This window comes from Odontesthes bonariensis, chromosome 16 (genome assembly GCF_027942865.1).
Source record: "Odontesthes bonariensis isolate fOdoBon6 chromosome 16, fOdoBon6.hap1, whole genome shotgun sequence".
In the NCBI taxonomy this organism is placed as follows: Eukaryota; Metazoa; Chordata; class Actinopteri; order Atheriniformes; family Atherinopsidae; genus Odontesthes; species Odontesthes bonariensis.
Window position 1 is genome coordinate 25,579,829 of NC_134521.1, and position 22,828 is coordinate 25,602,656.

A 22,828-nucleotide genomic window follows, 5' to 3' on the forward strand; every position below is an offset into this window, starting at 1 on the left:
GTTTACCCCGGTAGACGAGAGGGTAGCCTCCCTCCGCCTTAGGGTGGGGGGACGGGTCCTGACTGTTGTTTGTGCTTATGCACCGAACGGCAGTTCAGAGTACCCACCCTTTTTGGAGTCCCTGGAGGAGGCACTAGAGAGTGCTCCTCCGGGAGACTCCCTCGTCCTGCTGGGGGACTTCAATGCTCACGTGGGCAATGACAGTGAGACCTGGAGGGGCGTGATTGGGAGGAACGGCCCCCCCGATCTGAATCAGAGTGGTGTTTTGTTGTTGGACTTCTGTGCTCGTCACGGATTGTCCATAACGAACACCATGTTCAGGCATAAGGGTGTCCATATGTGCACTTGGCACCAGGACACCCTAGGCCGCAGCTCGATGATCGACTTTGTAGTCGTATCATCGGACTTGCGGCCGTATGTCCTGGACACTCGGGTGAAGAGAGGGGCGGAGCTGTCAACTGATCACCACCTGGTGGTGAGTTGGCTCCGCTGGTGGGGGAGGAAGCCGGTCAGACCTGGCAGGCCCAAACGTATTGTGAGGGTCTGCTGGGAACGGCTGGCGGAATCCCCTGTAAGGAGGAGTTTCAACTCCCACCTCCGGCAGAGCTTCAACCATGTCCCGGGGGAGGTGGGGGACATTGAGCCCGAATGGGCCATGTTCCGTGCCTCCATTGTTGAGGCGGCCGACCGGAGCTGTGGCCACAAGGTGGTCGGTGCCTGTCGTGGCGGCAATCCCCGAACCCGCTGGTGGACCCCAGTGGTGAGGGAGGCCGTCAAGCTGAAGAAGGAGTCCTATCGGGCCTTTTTGGCCAGTGGGACTCTGGAAGCAGCTGATGGGTACCGACAGGCCAAGCGGAACGCAGCCTCGGCGGTTGCTGAGGCAAAAACTCGGGCTTGGGAGGAGTTCGGGGAGGCCATGGAGAACGATTTCCGGACGGCCTCGAGGAGATTCTGGTCCACCATCCGGCGGCTCAGGGGGGGGAAGCGGTGCATCGTCAACACCGTGTATGGTGAGGGCGGGGCTCTGCTGACTTCAACTAGGGACGTCGTGAGTCGGTGGGGGGAGTACTTCGAGGGCCTCCTCAATCCTACCGACACGCCTTCCGATGAGGAAGCAGAGTTGGGGAGCTCGGACGTGGGACCTCCCATTTCTGGGGCTGAGGTTGCCGAGGTGGTCAAAAAACTCCTCGGTGGCAAGGCCCCGGGGGTGGATGAGGTCCGTCCTGAGTTCCTCAAGGCTCTGGATGTTGTGGGGCTGTCTTGGTTGACACGCCTCTGCAGCATCGCGTGGACATCGGGGGCAGTGCCTCTGGACTGGCAGATCGGGGTGGTGGTCCCCCTCTTTAAAAAGGGGGACCGGAGGGTGTGTTCCAACTATAGGGGGATCACACTCCTCAGCCTCCCTGGTAAGGTCTTTTCGGGGGTACTGGAGAGGAGGATCCGCCGGATAGTCGAATCTCGGATTCAGGAGGTGCAGTGTGGTTTTCGTCCTGGCCGTGGAACAGTGGACCAGCTCTATACCCTCCGCAGGATCCTGGAGGGTGCATGGGAGTTCGCCCAACCGGTCTACATGTGTTTTGTGGACTTGGAGAAGGCGTTCGACCGTGTCCCTCGGGGACTCTTGTGGGGGGTGCTCCGGGAGTATGGAGTGCCGGACTCCTTGATATGGGCTGTTCGGTCTCTGTATGACCGGTGTCAGAGTTTGGTCCGCATTGCCGGCAGTAAGTCGGACATGTTTCCTGTGAGGGTTGGACTCCGTCAGGGCTGCCCTTTGTCACCGATTCTGTTCATAATTTTTATGGACAGAATTTCTAGGCGCAGCCAGGGCGTTGAGGGGGTCCGGTTTGGCGACCTCAGAATCGGGTCTCTGCTTTTTGCGGACGATTTGGTTCTGTTGGCGTCGTCAGGCCGTGACCTTCAGCTCTCACTGGAGCGGTTCGCAGCCGAGTGTGAAGCGGCTGGGATGACCATCAGCACCTCCAAATCTGAGACCATGGTCTTCAGCCGGAAAAGGGTGGAATGCTCTCTTCGGGTCGGAAATGAGATCCTTCCCCAAGTGGAGGAGTTCAAGTATCTCGGGGTCTTGTTCACGAGTGAGGGACGAATGGAACAGGAGATTGACAGACGGATTGGTGCGGCGTCTGCAGTGATGCGGGCTCTGCACCGGCCCGTCGTGGTGAAGAAGGAGCTGAGCCAGAAGGCGAAGCTCTCGATTTACCGGTCAATCTATGTTCCTACCCTCACCTATGGTCACGAGCTGTGGGTAGTGACCGAAAGAACGAGATCGCGAATACAAGCGGCCGAAATGAGTTTCCTCCGCAGGGTGTCTGGGCTCTCCCTTAGAGATAGGGTGAGAAGCTCGGTCATCCGGGAGGGGCTCGGAGTAGAACCGCTGCTCCTCCGCATCGAGAGGAGTCAGATGAGGTGGCTCGGGCATCTGGTGAGAATGCCTCCTGGACGCCTCCCCGGTGAGGTGTTCCGGGCCCGTCCCACTGGGAGGAGGCCCCGGGGAAGACCCAGGACACGTTGGAGAGACTATGTCTCTCGGCTGGCCTGGGAACGCCTCGGGGTCCCCCCAGAAGAGCTGGAGGAAGTGGCCGGGGACAGGGACGTCTGGGTCTCTTTGCTCAAGCTGCTGCCCCCGCGACCCGATCCCCGGACCAGCGGAAGATAATGGATGGATGGATGGATATTTATTTTAACGCCAGTAATCTCTTCGTACTGGCAGCACAAGGAGTCCCATGCCCATACACACTCCAATAAACGTTTTCATCTCCGGCACAGTTACGTGTGACCACCTTGCCATCTTTGCTCGAGCTGGAGTCTGAAGTACCTACTCACTTTATCTATTCGTCTCGGAAACAAGATGTGCCCAAAGCTCCTCAGTAAAAATATGATTAAATGCCTGCAACGGTGTGGCATCTGCAGGTAAATCCACTTTCACCCCGGTGTGCGGTTGAAATCTCTCCGTCGATTACGGTGGTAATTGTCAGTCTTCCACTCACATTCCAACCCTTCAAAATCATCCTCGTCGTTATCGTCATCTTCAAACATATGTGCTAGCCATGAATCTCGAAGCCAAGAAACTCCTCACAATCGCTTCCGTCTGAAAAAGACGTGTACGCTTTCCCGGCCTTAATGGTAGAATAACGCAACAGCGTCCCCAGCTTTAAAGGTACAAATGCGGCGATGCTTTCCCGGCCTAAATGGGTTAATGCAGACGTGGAGTCTTGCACCAAGCAAAATAGATTCTAGTCCGCTGGTACATTCCAATAGAAAGGCCCTCGTGAATTACTGTAACCACACTCACTGACATGGTAGCCACCTGCTGCTGGACAAATAACCTGTATCTGGATACAGAAAAGTTTGGAAAATGACTATTGAGCTGCATATACCCTTAGTCTTGCCAACAGAACTCATATAACTTTCATATTTCAAAGAAAATACAGCCTATCCAAGGTACAATAAAACTGTCATGACAAAAGTGAATTTTCAATCAAAAAGACATAGGAGTATTACTACTGTACAAGCAGAATCCTTGAAGTATAAAGCCTCTGCTAAACTTTACTTCAAACTTCCTGTACTGTGATCTCTACTTCACAGCAACCCTGAAACAACCTCCTTTACTCCTTTATGCTCTAATTCCCTTTATACAGCAGCACCAGCTGCAGGCCCTCCAGCTCAGCTGCGCAAATAAATGTAGCCCCTTTTAGTTATTTCAACAAGAGAAATACAGGAATTCAGATGCATTTACCATCATCCAGCTGAGCTCAGACTAAAGCTTGTTCAAATCTGACCTTTTCTGTCTGGAGGCAAAGTTGATTTCGCTCACGATAGTGGATGAATGTTAAGGTCACCTCTTCTATTTCACCATTACTTTTATCTTTCATCAGTGTGCCAGCAATTGGGCAACTTTTGGCTATAGAACAGCAGTTTGCAACTCGGTTGTTAGCTGTGTGAGACAGCATACTCTCTAGACCCGGGGTGGCCAACTGGTCTGAGACTAAGAGCCGCATTTTTTACTGTGTTACCACAAAGAGCCACATTATTTAGAAAAATGACCAAATTCTCTCCGTTACATCCGTCTGTTCTTGACTCGCTCTCGTCTCGGTCACGTGACGCATCAACGCTGATATTAAACCCATGAACCAAGCAAAAATTAGTCAAAAACAGACGTGTTTGGAAAGTTTCTTCCCAGTGAGGAGACAGAAGAAGAGGCTGTGACCACTAAGAAAAAGAAAGCTGCATTTTGAAGGCATGTTTAAGCGTTACCATACCGACCAGAGAGGATGTTATGTCAGGAGGACGCTGCTAATAAAGTTACATACAAGTACACAGTGGATTCAAGTTCATTATTATATTTACTAAATACCACAGAGTCTGTGATTGTATCATTTTAGTTTGTAGTATTTATCCGCCACACCTGAAAGGGCGGTCCGTGAAAATATTGTCTGACATTAAACCGATCCATGGAGCAAAAAAGGTTGGAGATCGCTGCCGTATTGAACTCAAATGAAGCGAACACGAACATAAAAAAAAACAACACAAACACAAATTTTGATATGAACTTAAGAGCCACATGAAACCAGACAAAGAGCCGCATGCGGCTCGGGAGCCGCGGGTTGGCCACCCATGCTCTAGACATAAACAAAGTTTCGTGAAATGTTTTTTCCAGTACCAATTAGTGAATAAATAAAAAAACTGAGCAAAAAGTTGACAAAAAAAGTCTAATGATGCTATGTGACGTAGATCTTGTCATGTAAAACTTAGGGTTCATTTACTTTGGAAAATACTTGATTATGGATGACAAGGTTGATGTTGAAAATCTTAAGATCTTTGTACTGCAGTAAACCACAAATTGTTGATACCCATTTCAGGCTCAGCTGTACATACTACTGGACATATGCTAGACATATTCTTGGAATTCAATTTTTTCAAATGATATAAAATAGGAACTCTGATAAGAAATAGAATTGGTTAACAATAGCAGAGGATAATTACTTACAACTCTCGATCTCAAGTGTGCAGTTTTGCTCATCTAATGGATATCGTCTCAAGTCCATCATGCAGGCAGCTGTAGTAGTGATCCTGAAAACAAAACATGACATAAACATATGTTCAATGCATCACAACTGTCACACGGGAAAATTCTAGATACAATGATACATAGCACAATGTAAAAAGAAAAAAATCTACTATTTGGCTGCAGTAGTGAAGCAGTTGTGCAGGTTGAAAACTTTCAGATGCATGAAATCCATTTTCAAAGTCAGAAACACATAAATCACTTGAAACAGATAGGAATCTGTTGACTGAAAGCTTCTGATCCTTGTCAAAAATACAGCAAAGTGACAAGACACTCTCAGAGTAGAACAGGCATTGTTTTTATTCCAGAGCATGGTGCATATTAATGATGAACAGGAAATTCATTCAAAGGCCTTTTTTTAATTTTATTTTCCATAACCTATGTTTTTTTTTACTTTCACTCTTAAACATTGTTTGGTAAGTTTAGTTAGGTTTAAAAATAAATCATGGTTTGACATAAAACACAGCAATTCTTAAACTTGCCCGTTCCTCACAAAGCTTCACTAAGTTACAAGGTGGAAGTGACTCCGTGGCACCTCAGCTAATAAAGGTAAGGTGTAAGAAAGGATTCTTATAACCACGTACCATGCTCATGATTGTGTAAATGTAACTTTGAAATCTCTGTTTTTGAAAAAAAAAAATAAAATAAAAACGGCTTTTGAGCTGTTAGGGTGGCACTGGTGGTGACAGAGGCTCCACAGATGATTTTACAGCCACAACTGATCCCTCTGTCCCAGTTTTCCCATTGTTCAGATAATCCCAAGGGTCCTCGGTTTGGTCGCCACCTGAGATGTGAATCAGTTCAGGGATCAAACTCTGTGGGACAGCAGTGACAGTGGCAGATAAAAAGGATAATGTTTGTACATTGCCTGTCGTGTTGTCATGAAATTCAATTCAAAAATACTTTATTTATCCCAGAGGGAAATTAAATGTTGATGTAACTCAATTAAATCAAGGAGTTATTATAGATGCTGATGGCTGTGGGCAGGAAAGATTTCCTGTAGCGGTCCGTTTTGCATCCAAACTGAAGAAGCCTTTGACTGAAGAGACTCTGTTTTCCGATAACAGTCTCATGGAGAGGATGTTCAGGGTTGTCCATAATTCTCTTGATTTTATGCAAAATCCTTCTTTGCATTATTGTCTCCAGAGGTTCCACAGTCGTCCCCAGAACAGAACCAGCCTTACTTATCAGGTTGTTGAGTCTTTTTAGGTCCCTGATTCTGATGCTGCTGCCCCAACAGATGACGCCAGAGGAAATGACGCTCTCAACAACCGTAAACAGTTTTGTTAACATTCAAGATGAGATGATTGTTCCCACACCATGCCACAAAGCGGTCCACCAGCTCTCTGTACTCAGCTTCTTGTCCATCTCTGATACACCCGACAACTGCAGAGTCATCTGAATATTTCTGTAGATGACAGGAGTCTGACTTGTACTGGAAGTCTGAAGTGTACAGAGTGAAAAGGAATGGTGAGAGTACAGTCCCCTGTGGTGCTCCTGTGCTGCTGATCACCTGGTTAGACACACAATTCTTCAGTCTGACAAACTGTGGTCTGTTTGTCAGGTAGTCATTAATCCAGGTGATTGTTGAGGCCTCCACCTGAGTCTTCTGGAGTTTCAGACGAAGCAGATCAGGCTGAATTGTGTTAAATGCACTGGAGAAATCAAAGAACATGATCCTCACAGTGCTGCCTGCTTTGTCCAGATGGCAGTGGGTTTGTTGAAGCAGGTGTATGATAGTGTCTTCAACTCCAACTCCATGGCGATAAGCAAACTGCAGGGGGTCCTGATATGTGCTGGTTCGCTTACACAGGTGGGTCAACAGGAGTCTCTCCAGGACCTTCATGATGTGGGATGTCAGGGCAACAGGTCTGTAGTCATTGATGACTGAAGGATGAGTTTTCTTTGGAACCAGACAGGATGTCTTCCACAACAGTGGTACCTTCTTTTGGGTCAAGCTAAGGTTGAAAAGGTGTTGCAGAATCTCACAGAGCTGCTCTGCACAGGCCTTCAGGACTCGGGGGCTGACACCATCTGGGCCTGCAGCCTTGTTCCGGTTTAGTCTCTCCAACTGCCTCTTCACCTGACTTCTAGAAACAAAAAAGTGGTAGGGGGAGGCAAAGGGGACAGCAGCATCTCCTGATTTGGTTGAAGACAAACTAGTGGAAGCATTATTAGGCATTATTAAGCAACATTACTGGGCATGTATTGTTGTAATGTTTTAAATACTTGAACGCAGTTTTTCTAGAGAAGATAATTGCTTTGTATTTGGGAGTATCGTCCATTGACTCTTTTGGGCTTTCACATGCGCGAGCGTACAAACAACCGGTAAGTGACATGCTGTTTATAAAGTTGTTTTGTAACGTCCCCATGCCAGTAATGTGAGAACTATGCATATGGTTTTGATGGTAAGGCTTGTGACTTTATTGTCGGATGGTTTATAAAGTGGTGTGATGTTTCTGCAGTGTGCAAGTTGTTGTTTTATGTGGAAGGTTTAGCACTTGCCCTTTAGCCACCACGTATTTGGCTAGCATGACAGGCTGCGCAAACAGCGCTATCTCCACACAGGGAGCGCCGATTTGCACCGGTCTGTGTCCTACTATCAGTATTTGACAACCTCTAGCAATGAGATTGCGCTTCAAATGCCCCGGAGTTCCCCTTTAACAAAATATCCACTATCCATGTAGTGGGCTGAAATAGGGCCCGAGCTTTCATCTCTAACTCTTGTGGTTCCACATATCATCTCTATCTGACTTTAGAGGGTACAGTGAGAAAAAAGATCAAAGGGGATAGATTATTATCTGTATTTCAACTGGGATGGCCTAAAGGGCGTTGCAGACAGATACAAGAGCTCTGAGGTAAAAGAGACAGAAGTGCAGAAAGCTGACCCCTGAGGTCCATATTTTTTATACTTTCCCAATAGCACATCCAATTCTGATGTAAGAAATACTCAGTGATGACAAGCGATGAGATCTTTTTTTTTTTTTAAACTTATATTCATATTCATATCTATTGTTTTTTTTATTCCATATCTTTTGGGGTCCAATTTAACCAGGGCCACTAATGCATATGTTGTTATTAACCTAAATATCTGTTTTAATGGGAATCTGGGACTTAGTTAGATAAAGTTGGGTTTTCCACCGCCACCTCACACCCAGGGGAAGAGAGTGAGAACTCTATGCTTGGTAGTCTTGGTGGGATGACAACTTTGACGTAAAAAAAGTCATGGTTGAGCTGAAATACATTCTTTCTAAAAATTCATGGTCCTTTTTATGGCACCATATTGACATTTCACAGACTGTTGCTCTCACAATCACTTAGAAATATAATCCAACAACGTTATTATCTACATGATAATTAATGAATTAATTAGATAAACAGATGGCTAGGTCTCACAATATTTTGTATGTGCAACAAAATATATATTAGCATAAGAGCATTTAGCCTTAATGTCACCATCAAAACAAAAGCAGAGGGATGGGTAGTAAAGGATCAAGACAGCCAGACATGAGTCAATCGTTCAGACTACATTGCCCATCAGACTTTGAACGTAAGACAGAGGCTGTGAGAAACAGGCTGGCATTCTTTCCTTTGCTGTGGTCTTGAGTGAAAGAGCCCACTGAGAGTGTTGCCACAGAGGGAAGCACAACATAGTGACTTATCGTCTAGCCACACCTGACAACACCGATAAATTTGTGTCAGAGGAGAGGCTCATCTTGATTCCAATCCTCTGCATTTCATCGCAGAGATAATCACACTCGTGACTCTGTACCTCTTTCTTTTTCTTCTCGCCTTGAAAATTCTCAACAGGATAAATGCAGCTGCAAGCAAAACATTGCAAGCAAAACACTGTTGTTCTTCATTGTCTGACTCTTTTGTCAGCAAAGGTTTAAAAATGACTTTTTAAAACCTTACTGTCACAAATCTCTAATGGCCAATTGGAAAAATCCCATTTTTTCATTAAGCAATCAAGCTCATCAAATGCAACATATGGTGGACAAGTGGGAGGACATCTACCCTATTGAAAACAGCTCTTGGGGAAATTGGGTAAGACCAAAATCAAACAGAATACACAAGAAACCAAAAAAAGAGATTTGTTAAAATGTGAACTTATAATGAAGCTGAACCTGATAAGAGTTGTGTCCATAATTTTTTCCATGAAAATCCCTAATGGAAATGATGAATTTGTAATACTTTGTAATTATCTCATGTACCATTTTGTGTTGCAGCTGAGCTGGAGAAGCCTCTGGCTGAACACATAGTTAATAGTTTCATCATTCACCACCAGTCACCAGGATAATACGTTGCCATTTTACATCAACCACAATTACATTCAATGTTTGCATATCTTATGCCCATCGTTCTATGCATTTGTAAAGTATTTGCCAACTGTTTATTTACAAGGGTTAATAAAATAAGCTATTATATATGTTCTTTTCTTTTACATAAATTCATTGCAAAAAAGTCCTACTGCTGTATGTTATGTGACTGAATTAGCTGTCCATTTACATTTGAGAGATGTAATTTGCAACTGTAACTTCTAATCAATATGAAATATATCAAAATGCTGTTGTTAATCTACCCTAAAAGTACAGCTCTTCCCTATAGGGAATTTCAAAAGACATTTTTATTGTTTACATATTTTTTTCAGCCTATGTTGCTGTTGGCATGTAGTTTTGTAAAAATAAAAAATGAGGCGAGAGACGCAGAGCAAATGAGACCACAGGAATAACATGTTGTAAACAGAACAATATTCTGTTAGTGGGGATGTTGGGTGGAAAAATGAGAGGGATATCATAATATGCCTTTTAAGAAGAGCGAAGAAGTTCAAAGGGAAGAGTTCATATTATTAACATGCTGTTTCATATTACACACCTCAGGGATCCCCCCCTTGTAAGAGTGTGAGAGGGAGGTTGTTTGAGCTAAGAGGTCTAGATAAATTCTCCTTTTCTTTCTATCTTCTTCCCTGTCTTTCTCAGCATTTATTTTTCTCTGATGGATTTTCTTGTTGCTGGTGATGAGGCTCTGTGGCTTCAGGTGTTTAACAGAGGAACAAATTGCTGGCTACTTTCTGATCTCTGTGTCAAGATGGAGTCAGCAAAATAGAGCAACAAGCGCCTCTCTGGGCACGGTTTGTTAAAAAGTGTGTTGAGAAAGATAAAGTTTATGCACTTTTGTGTGGGGTAATGTCTGTGTTTGTTGCAATGCTGGCACTCTTTTGGATGACTGTGTCAAATTGCTTGATTCTGTCAGCAGCTGTCTGGCTTTTCCTTTATCCGTTTTCGCACTTGTCCCATCCGTTAAATGATACACAGTCACATTCCTCACAGTCACATTCCTCACTCAATCTTAGCATCATCTTTGGTTGCTTGGCTACAACAACCACACCAACAAAGCCCAATATGTTGCATCACCTGCAGTGACCCTCCATATTTACCATGTTGTGCTCAAAGATTCTGTCTCTTGATGAATCAATGTGTAGTCAAATCAGTCACTGTTTACTGTGTACTTCCAATCTAATGTTTGGAAGAAAGTGGAAAAACGAGATCACTAAAAATGGATACTGTAGGACTGTAGCATAAAGATATATATATATATATATATATATATATATATATATATATATATATATATATATATATATATGCATAAAGGTATTAGGCTGTGATTGACAGAGGTCTTTTTGAAAAATTTGTTTTCTTTTTCGAACTTTAGTGCATTTTCCACTGTACATTCCACTGTGTTTTGTGATGAATCTGAAGACTTCCCTTCCCTTTGTATTTCCATTTAGACACACACTATGTGCTGAGCACCAGAGATGCATCATTTCATATTTAAGATAATGACAGCATTTAGAGTGCAGTCATCCCCCACAGCCAGCTGCTTCCCACCCACAGCCTGCCATGAAAACATAGGGGAGTAGAATCATAAGGAAAATATTGCTTTTTGACATTTACTGAAAATGCTTACTCAATCACTGATGAATGAAAATGTGGCATCTTTATTATCAATAAAGCTGTGCATTTCGCTGTCTTGCAGCTGACTCCCTTAAATGATTATGTTTAATGATAAACAGACAACCGAGTTCAACGAAAGGATTTTAAAAATAGCGTGTTCTTTTGAAGATCAGTTTAAGTGTATCAAGTTATGAAGAAAAGAAAAATGTTTGGCATGTGACCATATATCCAAATAATATGCCACTTGTTTTTTTTTTTGTCTTTTATCCAACATAATAAATCTTTAGGGTGAGTTGGCAGTTTCATGCACACAGTATATGTATGTGTGAAGATTTTTTGATTATTTGAGTGTCCGTGTGTGGCTTTCCCTGTTTTCTTCATGAATGGATGATGCTTCCAACTGAATTTCCAACAAAAGTTTTACTGATAAAATTGACTTTACTGTCTACAAATACAACTTGATGATAGTTTACAAGTCTAAGATGGGGGTAGGTCTATTTTTACTGTGCCCACTTTGTAATTTCACCTTTTCTTGACCTTGTCTTCTGCTCCATAATGTATATTTTAGAATTTGTTCAACCTTTGCACTAAATGCAAACATGAACTAGTTCTCCATATCATTCATCTTTACAGTTTTCTTCAGATCCCTTGATGCAATTTCAATGAAATGCAATGGAATTTCAATACAAATACATTTCTCAAAATACCCTTTCTATACCAGCCTATTCTAATTTCGATGCCATCAAAGTCAGACATCATTCTGACGTACCGTGTAGTATATCTGGGAGGTTTAATGGGGTGGTTGGCATTAAAGTCATCTGGTTTATGGTGTCATATACGTAACTTGACGTTGTTAATTTGTCAAATAAAAACTAATGCAATAAGTTGAAAGTTGAACGTAAGCATTGGTTTTTTGAATTGTTGAAAGTACATTAAGTTTAGAAAGGGATTTAGAGTTCAAAACCATCTGGAGTGCTGTGAATGTAAATATGGACATATAGCAGAAAGTGTAGCAGGGTAGCAGAGTTTTCAGCTATCGGGTTCTTCTCCTGTGGAACTTGGTCCCAGTTTGGGTTTGAGAGGCACCCACTTTGCTTTTAAGATTAGGCAAAAACATTTCCTTTTTGAAAAAGCTCCTGTGGGTAGCTAGTGTCGGCTCAGGTGATTTTAAAATATATTTTAGTCATGCTGCAGGGGCATCTCCCACGATGCCTCTCTTTTCTCTATCTCCTCCAGAGCACAACGTGGTGCTGGGGTGAAAGACTGCTCACTGTGCTGACTCTGTAATTATTTTCATTTTGTGCGCTCAAATTAACTGAAATATGCAAATAAAATAAGATACTGATCAAATTGTATCTCATGAGCTGTAACTTCAAAATACATTTTTCACCTTTATGGCTTCAAAGGGGCTCCTTAATGTAGCCATGTTGGAAGACAATTGGCCATACAAGAGTATGCATTTCCATAAAACAGTATAGTAATATTATCATTGGTGTTATCATTACAGAAATGTTCTTATTTTGAGACACAAAGTAGATATGGTGTATCAATTATGGTGTTGTTAGGCTAGTGTTCAACTGTGGACACAGTAGACCATGTAACAGGTTCATCTGGACTCAAAGCTGATTATTTCTTTGCTCTTGTTTCATCATTGTGAGAATTACCAAAATATGATTTGAAATAAGGAATATACTTCACATATTTACAGTAGATAATGTTATGTATGTATATTTGATGTATAGTAAACCAGACTCTATCAATAATTTCAAATAATATCATTATATGATAAATCATAAATATTTTTTCCATTTATAGTCATACATCTGTTAGCATTGTTAGCATCTGGAATGACCTAATTGTCAACATAGAGGACAATCAAAATTTCAAGTAGTCCAATAAAATGTATTGACATGAAAAACAATAATTGTTATTGGCTTTCAGGGGACAGCAATGTGCTGGACATTCCAGTGCAATGTATGTTTTTGAGAACTATGACCCAATTTAGGATTTGTAACAATGCGGTCATCCTACATACATGGTATTGAGTATCAAGTGTGATAAATTCCTTCTTCCAGTTTCAGTCTAATCCTATTTCACCCAGAGTAATATTTGCTATGGTCATGAGTCATAAATTCTGCAGTGCATAGGAAATATTCAAACCTCCATTCCAAATTAGTGTAGGGCATTTTTTTACATATCGAATTCAGTGAATTGGTTGATGTAGGATATTCGTTATGACGTACATGACCTGACACTAGAAATATTTCTGCTCATCCGGTTCTATTTCAGTCAAATATGACCCTCACAGTCTGCTGTCTTTTTCCACTTTTTATGATCCATACAGGGAGTACTGCATGTGCTTTACACCTTAATTAAGCAGCATATATATTACAGAACAGTAGAAGCCATAGTTAAAGATGTCACATTGATAGGAATTGAAAAGTATTCAGGGCAGTGCTATTAGAATTAGAATATGAGTTTATCAAAGTATAGATGCATTCAAGGAACTGTTTTACAGTTTCCTAATTCAAGTAGAAGAAACAAGAGGATCACAAAACTTATTAAAAAAAACAAAAAAACACAAGCTGAAAAACAATTAAAAAGCATTTGTAATAAGTAATAATGTGTGTGTCTATTTCTGCCTAAACATTTACAGTGAACTATGTGTCAAATAAGGCAAAAAGAATGAAATTTTTTATTTCACTTCAATATTTTGTTTGCTATTGTTGACATTTTCAAAGACTAACAAGCAAAAATCCTTTTAATTCATCGCTTCACGTAACAAGAGCCGTGATCAATGAGTACTGTACTTCATAATCCCTGATATTGTTTAGTTTTCTATCCTAACAAAGTATTATTGCGCAATGTATCCCAATGGAGAACTGAGAAAGAAAGACAGAGCTAATGTGCAATTTTTTACCCTGTATTGTGAAATTGACACATATCTTTCTATTGACCGACATACTAATTTTATGATGTTTGATGAAATCCCATTGGCAGGTCAACTAAAGGTGTTAGAAAAATTACTCTAATGAATGAAGAGAGAAAAAGATCTGCTTTTGTGACTGTGAAGAGCAATTTGATGTATTGCTGAGGGTCTTTTTCAAGAAAATTCACAAATCCTTCTTTTTTATAATACTTTTTCTTTAAAACTGAAGGTGTTTGCTTAATGAAAAGAAAAACCTGGACGATTGCAATTCATCCCAAGTAAATAGCTCAAGGATGTTTTTTCTCTTAGTCCTTTTAAAGATTTGAAGAATCTACCTTTCATAACAGGTTATGTACTGCAGGCTACATGGTTTCCTCCCATCTATTGTTGCCAGCTTTTAGACAAATAAGAAAATATATCTTACCTCCCCTTTATGTCTTTATTTTCTGAAAATACTATTGGAAATCAGCGATGTAACCATTTGCATGGAAAAAGCTCGGATGTAAAGCACATCACAGCACAGAAAAAGCACTGGGAAAATCTACCAATAATCACTTTGAATGGCAATCATACTTGTCCTGTTCCGTCTTAGTGCTGTATTTGATAGGACTGATCAAAACATTCTATGACAGATCCTGGAGCGTACCACTTGTATTAAAGGAAAAGCACTGAGCCATATTCATATTCATTAGATACAGTCAAACTAATCCACACAAACAGTGAATCTTCCACTCACATAAAAGTTAAGCAGGAGTTCCATACTAAGATTGAAAGACCCTAATAATGATCTTAATTTCTTTGTTTTTTGCTTAAGTAATGTGCATTTAAAGAAATGTCCTCCTCTGCAGAGGCTGATTGTAAGTCTTTGTTGGCAGTTGTATTTTTTCTTTGTGGTGTGTTTAAATACATTTAAGTGCAACTTCCTGAACTGACATGGAAAAGGTGGCAGGCAGTCCTCCTGTTTCTGGGTCTTGCATCAAGCTAAGACAAAGTGTCCTGAATGATGTTTTTTTTTTTCTGCTTCTATGTTCTCACCCTGAAATGATAGTTTTTGGCCCAAAACACATCAGAAACACACTATTTAAGGACCACACTATCCTAACAGAGCTCTTTGTCCTCCTCTCCTCAACTGTTTTTGTGCATTTGCATCCCTCTAATGCATGTGTCTAACTTTGTCTTTCTTTCTCTTGGTTTGTCTCTTTTCTTTCATTGGGCTTTCTTACATGTATCTCTAGCTCGAGGGCTGCATATTTCTGATCCTGACCATCCTGCTTGGTGTCTATTGTTTGTCGTTTCTTGCTCTCTTTCTCGCTGTCCCCTCTTCACTCCCTGTTCTGTCACCCCCAACCAGTCAAGATCGCTATCCACCCTCACTGAGTCTCTGTCTGCAGGTCTCTTCCTCTTAAAATTCCAATTAAATTCAAGCTATCTCCGATTGTGTCCTCAAAGGGAATTTGTTTTTTTGGGGTTTTTTTTGTTCATGCAAAGTGCCTGGAGACAGCTTTTTGTTGCACATTTCTGTTATATTATTCAATTTTAATTTGAATCTAATTTAAATAAGTTTGATTGTTCTTTTTTATCCATGCATCCATTCTTTCATTCATCCATATGTCCTATCCCCATCCCCTCAGATGTTCTTCAGTTGCAATATAATGATTATCATGCTGAACATTGTAACAGAGCAGCTATCATGAAAAAAGACAGAGGAGACCAGAGAGAACGATTGTGGGTTTTTAATAAAGACTCCCCCCTCGTTATTTATTTTCTTTGTAATTTCTCTCTTGCAGCAGAGGTAATTCACTGCCTTGATGGCCACGTAGGTGTTGTAATTTTAGATAGCTATCTTTCATTGAGTTTGGGCATCAGAGACCGATTTGCAAAATGAACTGATAAGACATCAGACATCATGTGTTTGTTGTTGTTTATCATCCACCTGGCCCTAATTCTGAGTTTCTGTCCCAGTTAGATGTTGAGAATGACAGCCTAAATATGAACTTTATTTCTATATTAGACTCTATTGGATTTTCTCAGTGTTCACAGACCGACTCACTGCCTTAATCACACCCTTGATCTTGTGCCTACTTATGGCTTTGAGAGTGAACAGTTAACAGTGTTCCCTCATAACCCTGTCTTATCTGACCATTTTTTGATAACCTTTGAGTTTACATTACTTGACTATACAGATTCTGAGAAGAAATTTACATATAGAAGGTGTCTATCAGAGGATGCTGTAACCAGATTTAAAGACTTATTTCCATCATCCTTTTCTTCACTGCCATGTGCAGATATAACAGATGACGGCTACCTAAATTTTACTCCAGCAACAAACGACTCTCTTGTTGACAGCACTATAGTTTCAATGCGTACAGCATTGGACAATGTTGCCCCTCTGAAAAGGAAGGTAATCAGTCAGAAGAGGTTGGCTCCTTGGTATAATTCACAGCTGCGTGCTTTAAAGCAGACTGCAAGAAAGCCATCTCCCTTTTATGTCTAAAGTTCTTGAGAAAATAGTTGCAGCTCAACTTTGTGATCATTTACACAGAAATAATCTGTTTGAAGAGTTTCAGTCAGGATTCAGAGTGCATCATAACACAGAAACAGCACTGCTGAAAGTTACCAATGATCTCCTCTTAGCCTCTGATAGCGGACTTGTGTCTGTGCTTGTCCTGTTGGATCTCAGTGCTATCTATCTACCTATCTATCTATCTCTCTATCTATCTATCTATCTATCTATCTATCTATCTATCTATCTATCTATCTATAAGGAGGGAGAAATTGGATGTTACCACCTCCTCCTTGTGCTTTCAAGCATGGGCCTTTGTTTGAAGTGAGGTCAAGACCAATATTATGTCAATAACGTGACAACACTTTATTCTTTTTACTTTCTGATTGAGTTTAGACATTAATATTATTTGGTTTGGGCTATAAAACGATCACTGTTAGATTTAAAATAGGTCTTTTTATGACGCAGCAGTCACCCTCATGTTACGTGTTAATGCAACACGTTAGAATGGAACGCTGTCACTTTCTGGTTGGCTTTAGAGAGTAACATCACCTGGTTAGGGTTAAAAATGAAAACTATTTAGTCAAGGTTAGAAAAAAAATCATGGTGAGTGCTTAAAACATTCGTTTTTACCATGCGACCACACCATCATGCATGCCATTTTTAACCTTATGCAGTTCCTGTATAGGTCGTATATTCTTTGAATGTAGTTATTGACTTTATCTGCCTGCATGAACAAATGCCACATTGGCACTTTTTGAGGAGGATGACAGTGTCATAATGCAGAGACTTTGCAAAAGAGTTGAGTTCAGTGTTACAGAGGTTCACTTGATGATGTGTACACCTCCCGTAAATGAGGACTGAAGTAGGTCATCAACATTGTAATTTGTGCTCTGGGGCATTATTGTACTTCACATCAGTAATTTTCTTCATCTTGTTCTAATGAGCTAATTACTGACTTTGTCCAATTCAGCAATTGTTGACTCATTGTTATATCAAAGCTACAGATATTTTTTTCCCTTAATTCCCAGGTTGTTTGTTTGCTATTAAACATAGAAAGTGAAGTGCCAAAGCAGTAGATGTGTCCATTATCATCTGGTACTATACTCATATTGATTTGGCAGAAATAAAATCTAACCCCTTTCTTGTTATTTAGACAAAAGTGTTACTTTAATAGATTCAAATCTCACCTCAGACCATACAATACGGTGCCATCTGGGTGCAGCCGGATCATTCTGTTTTTTACAGTGACACCGTGGACAAAAGATTTCTTGTCGTTGAGGAAGTAGGTGTCGGGGACCCAGAGCTGGTCAGCCACCCGGTTATCTAAGGTCAGGTTGAGTGGGATCTCAGAGTAGGACAACCGCTTGTCTCGCCAGGCCTGCTGGAAGTACATTGTCAATGTGTAATCCTGTAAATGCACAGAGTAGGACAAAGGAGGACATAAAAGTGGAGGGAATGAGAATGATAAAGTGGAAGGATGAACCCAGCCGTGAAAGAGGGGAAGACAGACATAAAAAAGAAGGGATGAGAGAAAAGAGAGAAGAGGCGGTTAGTCCACAAAGCAAGCATTTTACACAGCTGCCCTGTTTTACTTTACCACTGCAACATCTCAGATTAGATGAGACCAGGCTTCAATATTGGATGAAGTTCACTTTAAAGCAAATGGAACAGTGTGGGTGCATGCCAAAAAAGGTACAGCACAAAGCAGTGGGGAATTCTCTCCATTCATACAAACTTGAGGTTGAAACAGACAGAGTGAAGAGTGTGCATGTGTAAGTAAGGGAAGAGAAAGAAGGAGACAGACAGATGGTTATGATCTGGTGAGTACAGAGTATGCGTGCATTTGTCGGTTTTGGTCTGTTTACTTTTATAGCATGTATCTGTGGCTTCTTCTGACATTTCAGTGCGTGAGCCTGTGTGCATGTGACACACAAACATGCACACAGAGAAGAGAGACAGAGGGAGATAGAGACCACGTGTTCCACATAAATAAAAATAACCTCAAAGCAACCTTGGAAATAATTTTTTCAAAACATTTCTTTTATGCTCTATTTACTTTGACAGTCTTTCTGAGATTAGGAATTGAAACTCACTATCTTGAACATATTCACCCATTTGCTTGTGTTATTCTTTCCAGAACTAGAATGGTAGACCGTCTGCTCTCATCACGTAGCATATATGGCCTTTGAGTCTGCTTTACATAGCATAGTCAGACATCAAAGTGTGTTGGACACATATACATTTGTCTTTTAATCACCATGAAAAAAAAATCCAAACAAACAAGGACACCAAAAGGGTCATGCATCCAGTTCAAGAAATCATCGGGTCTATCAGATCTGTTCACTGATCACTATTGCAACAACACATCATCAGTAGGGTAAAACTAACCAGTCTCACGACAATTTGCTGGTTCTTTTCCTTGACTACCAGAAAAAAGAGTAGACTGAGCAAAGAGTGAATGATCACTGTTGTCACTCTCCATTACTGTTCGCAGCCGAGACAAGACACCCCACCCTGCAACTGCTCCTGCCTACCGCTGCCCACTGCTCTGGATGTGTCTTCAAATTGGTTAATTCAGGGGCAAAATTCCAATGTGTGTTGGAGAAGAAAAAAAAAAGGATGTCTGCGATTAAAAGTTTCTTCTGTTTTTTTTCTGGTTCATAGGATATTACTGATTAATATGCAAAATGTGCCAGAGAAAGCACAGGGTTTAAAAAATATGGATAGTAAACAAGCAGAGGTGTTTCTCACGTCAGGAGTCCCTAATTTACCAAAGACACAGACACAGCTTGTTTACTGGAACAAAACAGGCCATATAAACATGAACTGCTTACCTGTCGAGTTCAAATAGGTTTGCCCAATTTGACTTAGATTAAAAAATATATGTCTGTTTTTCAGTTTTACACTGATAAATAAAATCCAATAACAGTTCCCTCTTTCATTTAATTACCAATGCTTGTTATCATTCTATGGTTTACTATCTGAAAGCACACACGAGATAGAAAGTCATTAAGACGTAACATGTAGCCTAATAACAAGACTAAAGAAAACATTTTTTTGTTCATTTGGACTTAATTAGCAGCTCGCATTACAGCCTGTACCCCTGGGTAAGATGTAAACAGCTATTAATCCAGAAAATGAGGAAATAAGATGATAAACATGCTGGTGGATCCTTGTAATTTGGTAACGATACATTCCTCTGCACTTTGGGCACAATGCATCGTTTAAAATAAAGAACTATAAAAAAAAAACATCAAACAATACATGAAGCGCTGCAAAAAAAGGTTTGGTGTCACAGGTATTCCGTGGCTTAATGTACACTGACTGTGCCTTGTTCTTGCATACCAAATAAACTTACATAAAAAAAATAATAGCCTCTCCATTCACACATTTTCCCTTTTGCCGGTGTTGTGCAACACCTGCACCTCTTCTTAGCAGTAAATATATAAGTCAAATATGCATCTGCCAAAGACATTTCAATAACTTCCCTTCTTAATTTTGTAATATGGAAAACAAGCACCCTTAGATACATAGGCAGCAGGGGGAGGCAAAAAAATCACTCTGCCTCTCAGTTGTCCTTCAACATTCGTTTCGGTATCTCACTATGGGACACACCCCTGTGTCCCCAGAAGCTCCTTTACACTACCCCAGGCCTGACTGGCAGTCAGAAGTGGCATCTGATCTTTAGAGGAGGGACTTTCTCCTACTATAAGAGCGTGACGTGACCTTCTCTCTTCAGTCTAACACCTCTTCTCGCTCCCAGAAGCAACCTCTCAGACGGCAGGTGTGGCTAACGGGCTAGCAAATCTGTTCACAGAGCGAGCCAACCACTCGGTCGCCGAACGCTAACTGTGACTGCACAGCCACCCTGAGTCTTAGTGGCTGGGCTGTTTCCAAACAGCAGCTGCCACAGCTAGCCACCGTACTAGCTGCTTCACCTTTTCTTACTGGAGCTAAGAAAAGACCCTGTGATGGGGGTTACCACGGGAATTAATGGAGACACCCCGGGAGACACCATCCCGACGGGAACTAGCTGGGGTGATCAGCTCGACGCTGTCGCCCCGCTGACTGACCCCGACGAGTCTGGGCCCTGAGTGACCAGGCAGCTGCTCTCGGCCTTCCCGACTGCCTCGAATAAGCGACCCGGTCCTGGTCCAACCCGCTCACCACCAAGAACCCCATTCAAGGAGGGTCGGCGCTGGACTGGGTCGACTCGAAGGACGAGGTTTTGCACACCATTCCCCTGTCGAACCTCTCCTGGCTTCTCACCTCCACCCACAGAACCATGACTTCAGCAGGCCCTCTATTCCCATCCAAAGTAGACTGTTTTCAATCATCCTTGACTGAAAAGGGCTACAGGGCGGAGGCCATGTCGGTGAGAGCCTTAAATGCTTCCTCACTGCTCCTGGCCTATCAGGCAGAACTACAGGAGGAGATGACTACACCGACTTCAGATTTGTAGGACGAGCTGTGCGTGGTGACGGACCTCTGCCTGCGTCTCCATAGGTGTGCTGTACAGGCCTCTGGAAGAACTATGGCCTTGATGGTTACTCAAGAGAGAGCCAGATGGTTGAATCTGTCCAGTCTGTCTCAGAAAGAGAAGACTCACCTCCTCGACGTGCCCATGGACCCGAAAGGCTTAATCAGTCCAGCCGTGGCCACGATGCAGAAGCGCTGCGAGGAAAGGAGAGGGAAGGGGAAGCACTTCAACTGTGCCTACCCAGGAAGGTACCACCTCCTGACAGGAGACTGGTCCAGCCCCCCCGTCACCGCGGGCGCCAAGAAGAAGAGACGCGCTACCTAGAGCGCTGTCTGTGGAGGTGGGGAGCAGGATCAGCCAGACACCGGCTTCCCCCCCTCCAAGAAAAGTTCTGTTTCCGTCCAAGTTCTCGGGGGCATGTTCCAGCCCCTTCAAAAGACGTGAAGTGGTCGTGTCTGCAGTCACAACCCACAGCCGCGTCAAGAGGAGGAAAATTGGACCTGCAGAGAGCTCTGTGGAGTCCCAAAAGCACACACCAGTGCCACTACACACATTTTCCGCCTCCCATAACTCAGAACTTATTAAAGTTTTTCTCAGGCGCGCAGCCAGGCTCAGAGCCGAATCGCAGCCACAAAAAAACAAAACAAAACACAATGACGCGCTCCCTCACTCATGTTTCAGAGAACCGGGGTTAATTTCTTAACCTAAAGTGATTTACCACATTACCTCAGAAGTTAATCCCGACACGAATTTTTTCGCAGCAAACTAGGTTTTGCACTTGGTCCAAAGTGAGGATGAATGTGAACTAACATACTTGTGGTGCCAGACCAGCTATCAAAACACAATACAGAAAAGCATTGATTAAAATGGACAGAGAAAGTGAGACGCAATTCATGAACTGACATCATTTCAGTCGGCACACAATCACATTATTATATACATTTGTATGAGTTTGAGTGATTGTCAGTAATAATCTGAGTTAGTGTAATCTGAGCTTTTGCAAACTGTCCCTAAAATTTAAAAGTCAGTTTCATTATCCGTCGGTTATAAAGCACACCAACTAGATGGGACATTTTAAAGTTTTGTAAGAAATTACATCTTTACACTGAAAATAGGTTTTAGCTGAATGCTAATAAATCTTAAACATAGAACATTAAAGATTATAATTTAAAGGATAGACAGCACCGACTGTCTTAAAGTTAACATTTTGATGTTACATACAAGGATGCAATTTGTCAGACACATGCACACATATGAAACCTGTGACACATATGGCAGGTTAATAATTCATGAACAAAAAGAAGAAAAATTGCACTCGAAAACTTCAATAGTAAATCTAGGACACGCTCAAAAGCCAAGCCAGCAGTCGGATACTCATGTAGTGCAGTGAAGTAAGAAGCCTACCAATCATCCACAAAAAAAACAAAGTAAAATAAACTTGCTGTCTCAGGGAACTTTTTGTCATGACTATCACATCCACTTCCTGGCAAAGAGGCTGAACATGCATTTTTGAGTATGCCCCTTGGCTATGGATCTGACATCCCACTGCACCTTGGGAACTGGAGGATGGGAAATTGACTGGATGAAGTCAGGAAAATGGGAGCAGCATTCCTCAGTGAAATCCATGTTTGACTTAAATAGGTTTTGTCACGTTGTTGTTGTCTATACCGTATTTGGCTTGGGGTGCTGACAACCATTGTTTGGGAGTTTAAGAACTAAGCTTTTTCAAAAGAACTTATTATAGTAGCAATAGTAGCAAACTGCATTGTAACTGGACTTGGAGGAAAAGAATGTGTGGAAGGGATCCAAGGCTCAGGGACTGTATTGGATTGTTCAATTTGTTTTAATATAAGAAATGAAAAACCGGAGCACC

General features: G+C 42.0%; 1 protein-coding gene across 1 annotated transcript in view; it reads right to left on the reverse strand.

The window, feature by feature from the left end:
* The window catches only part of gabrb2b (gamma-aminobutyric acid type A receptor subunit beta2b), a 91,851-nt gene that overhangs the window by 31,192 nt on the left and 37,831 nt on the right, over nucleotides 1–22,828 (reverse strand). Inside the window, exons 4-5 of the mRNA XM_075486698.1 lie at nucleotides 17,663–17,883; nucleotides 5,006–5,088 (exon numbers count right to left, since the gene is read on the reverse strand). Of these exons, the coding sequence (XP_075342813.1) occupies nucleotides 5,006–5,088; nucleotides 17,663–17,883 (304 nt within the window). The remainder of the gene's footprint in view (nucleotides 1–5,005; nucleotides 5,089–17,662; nucleotides 17,884–22,828) is intronic.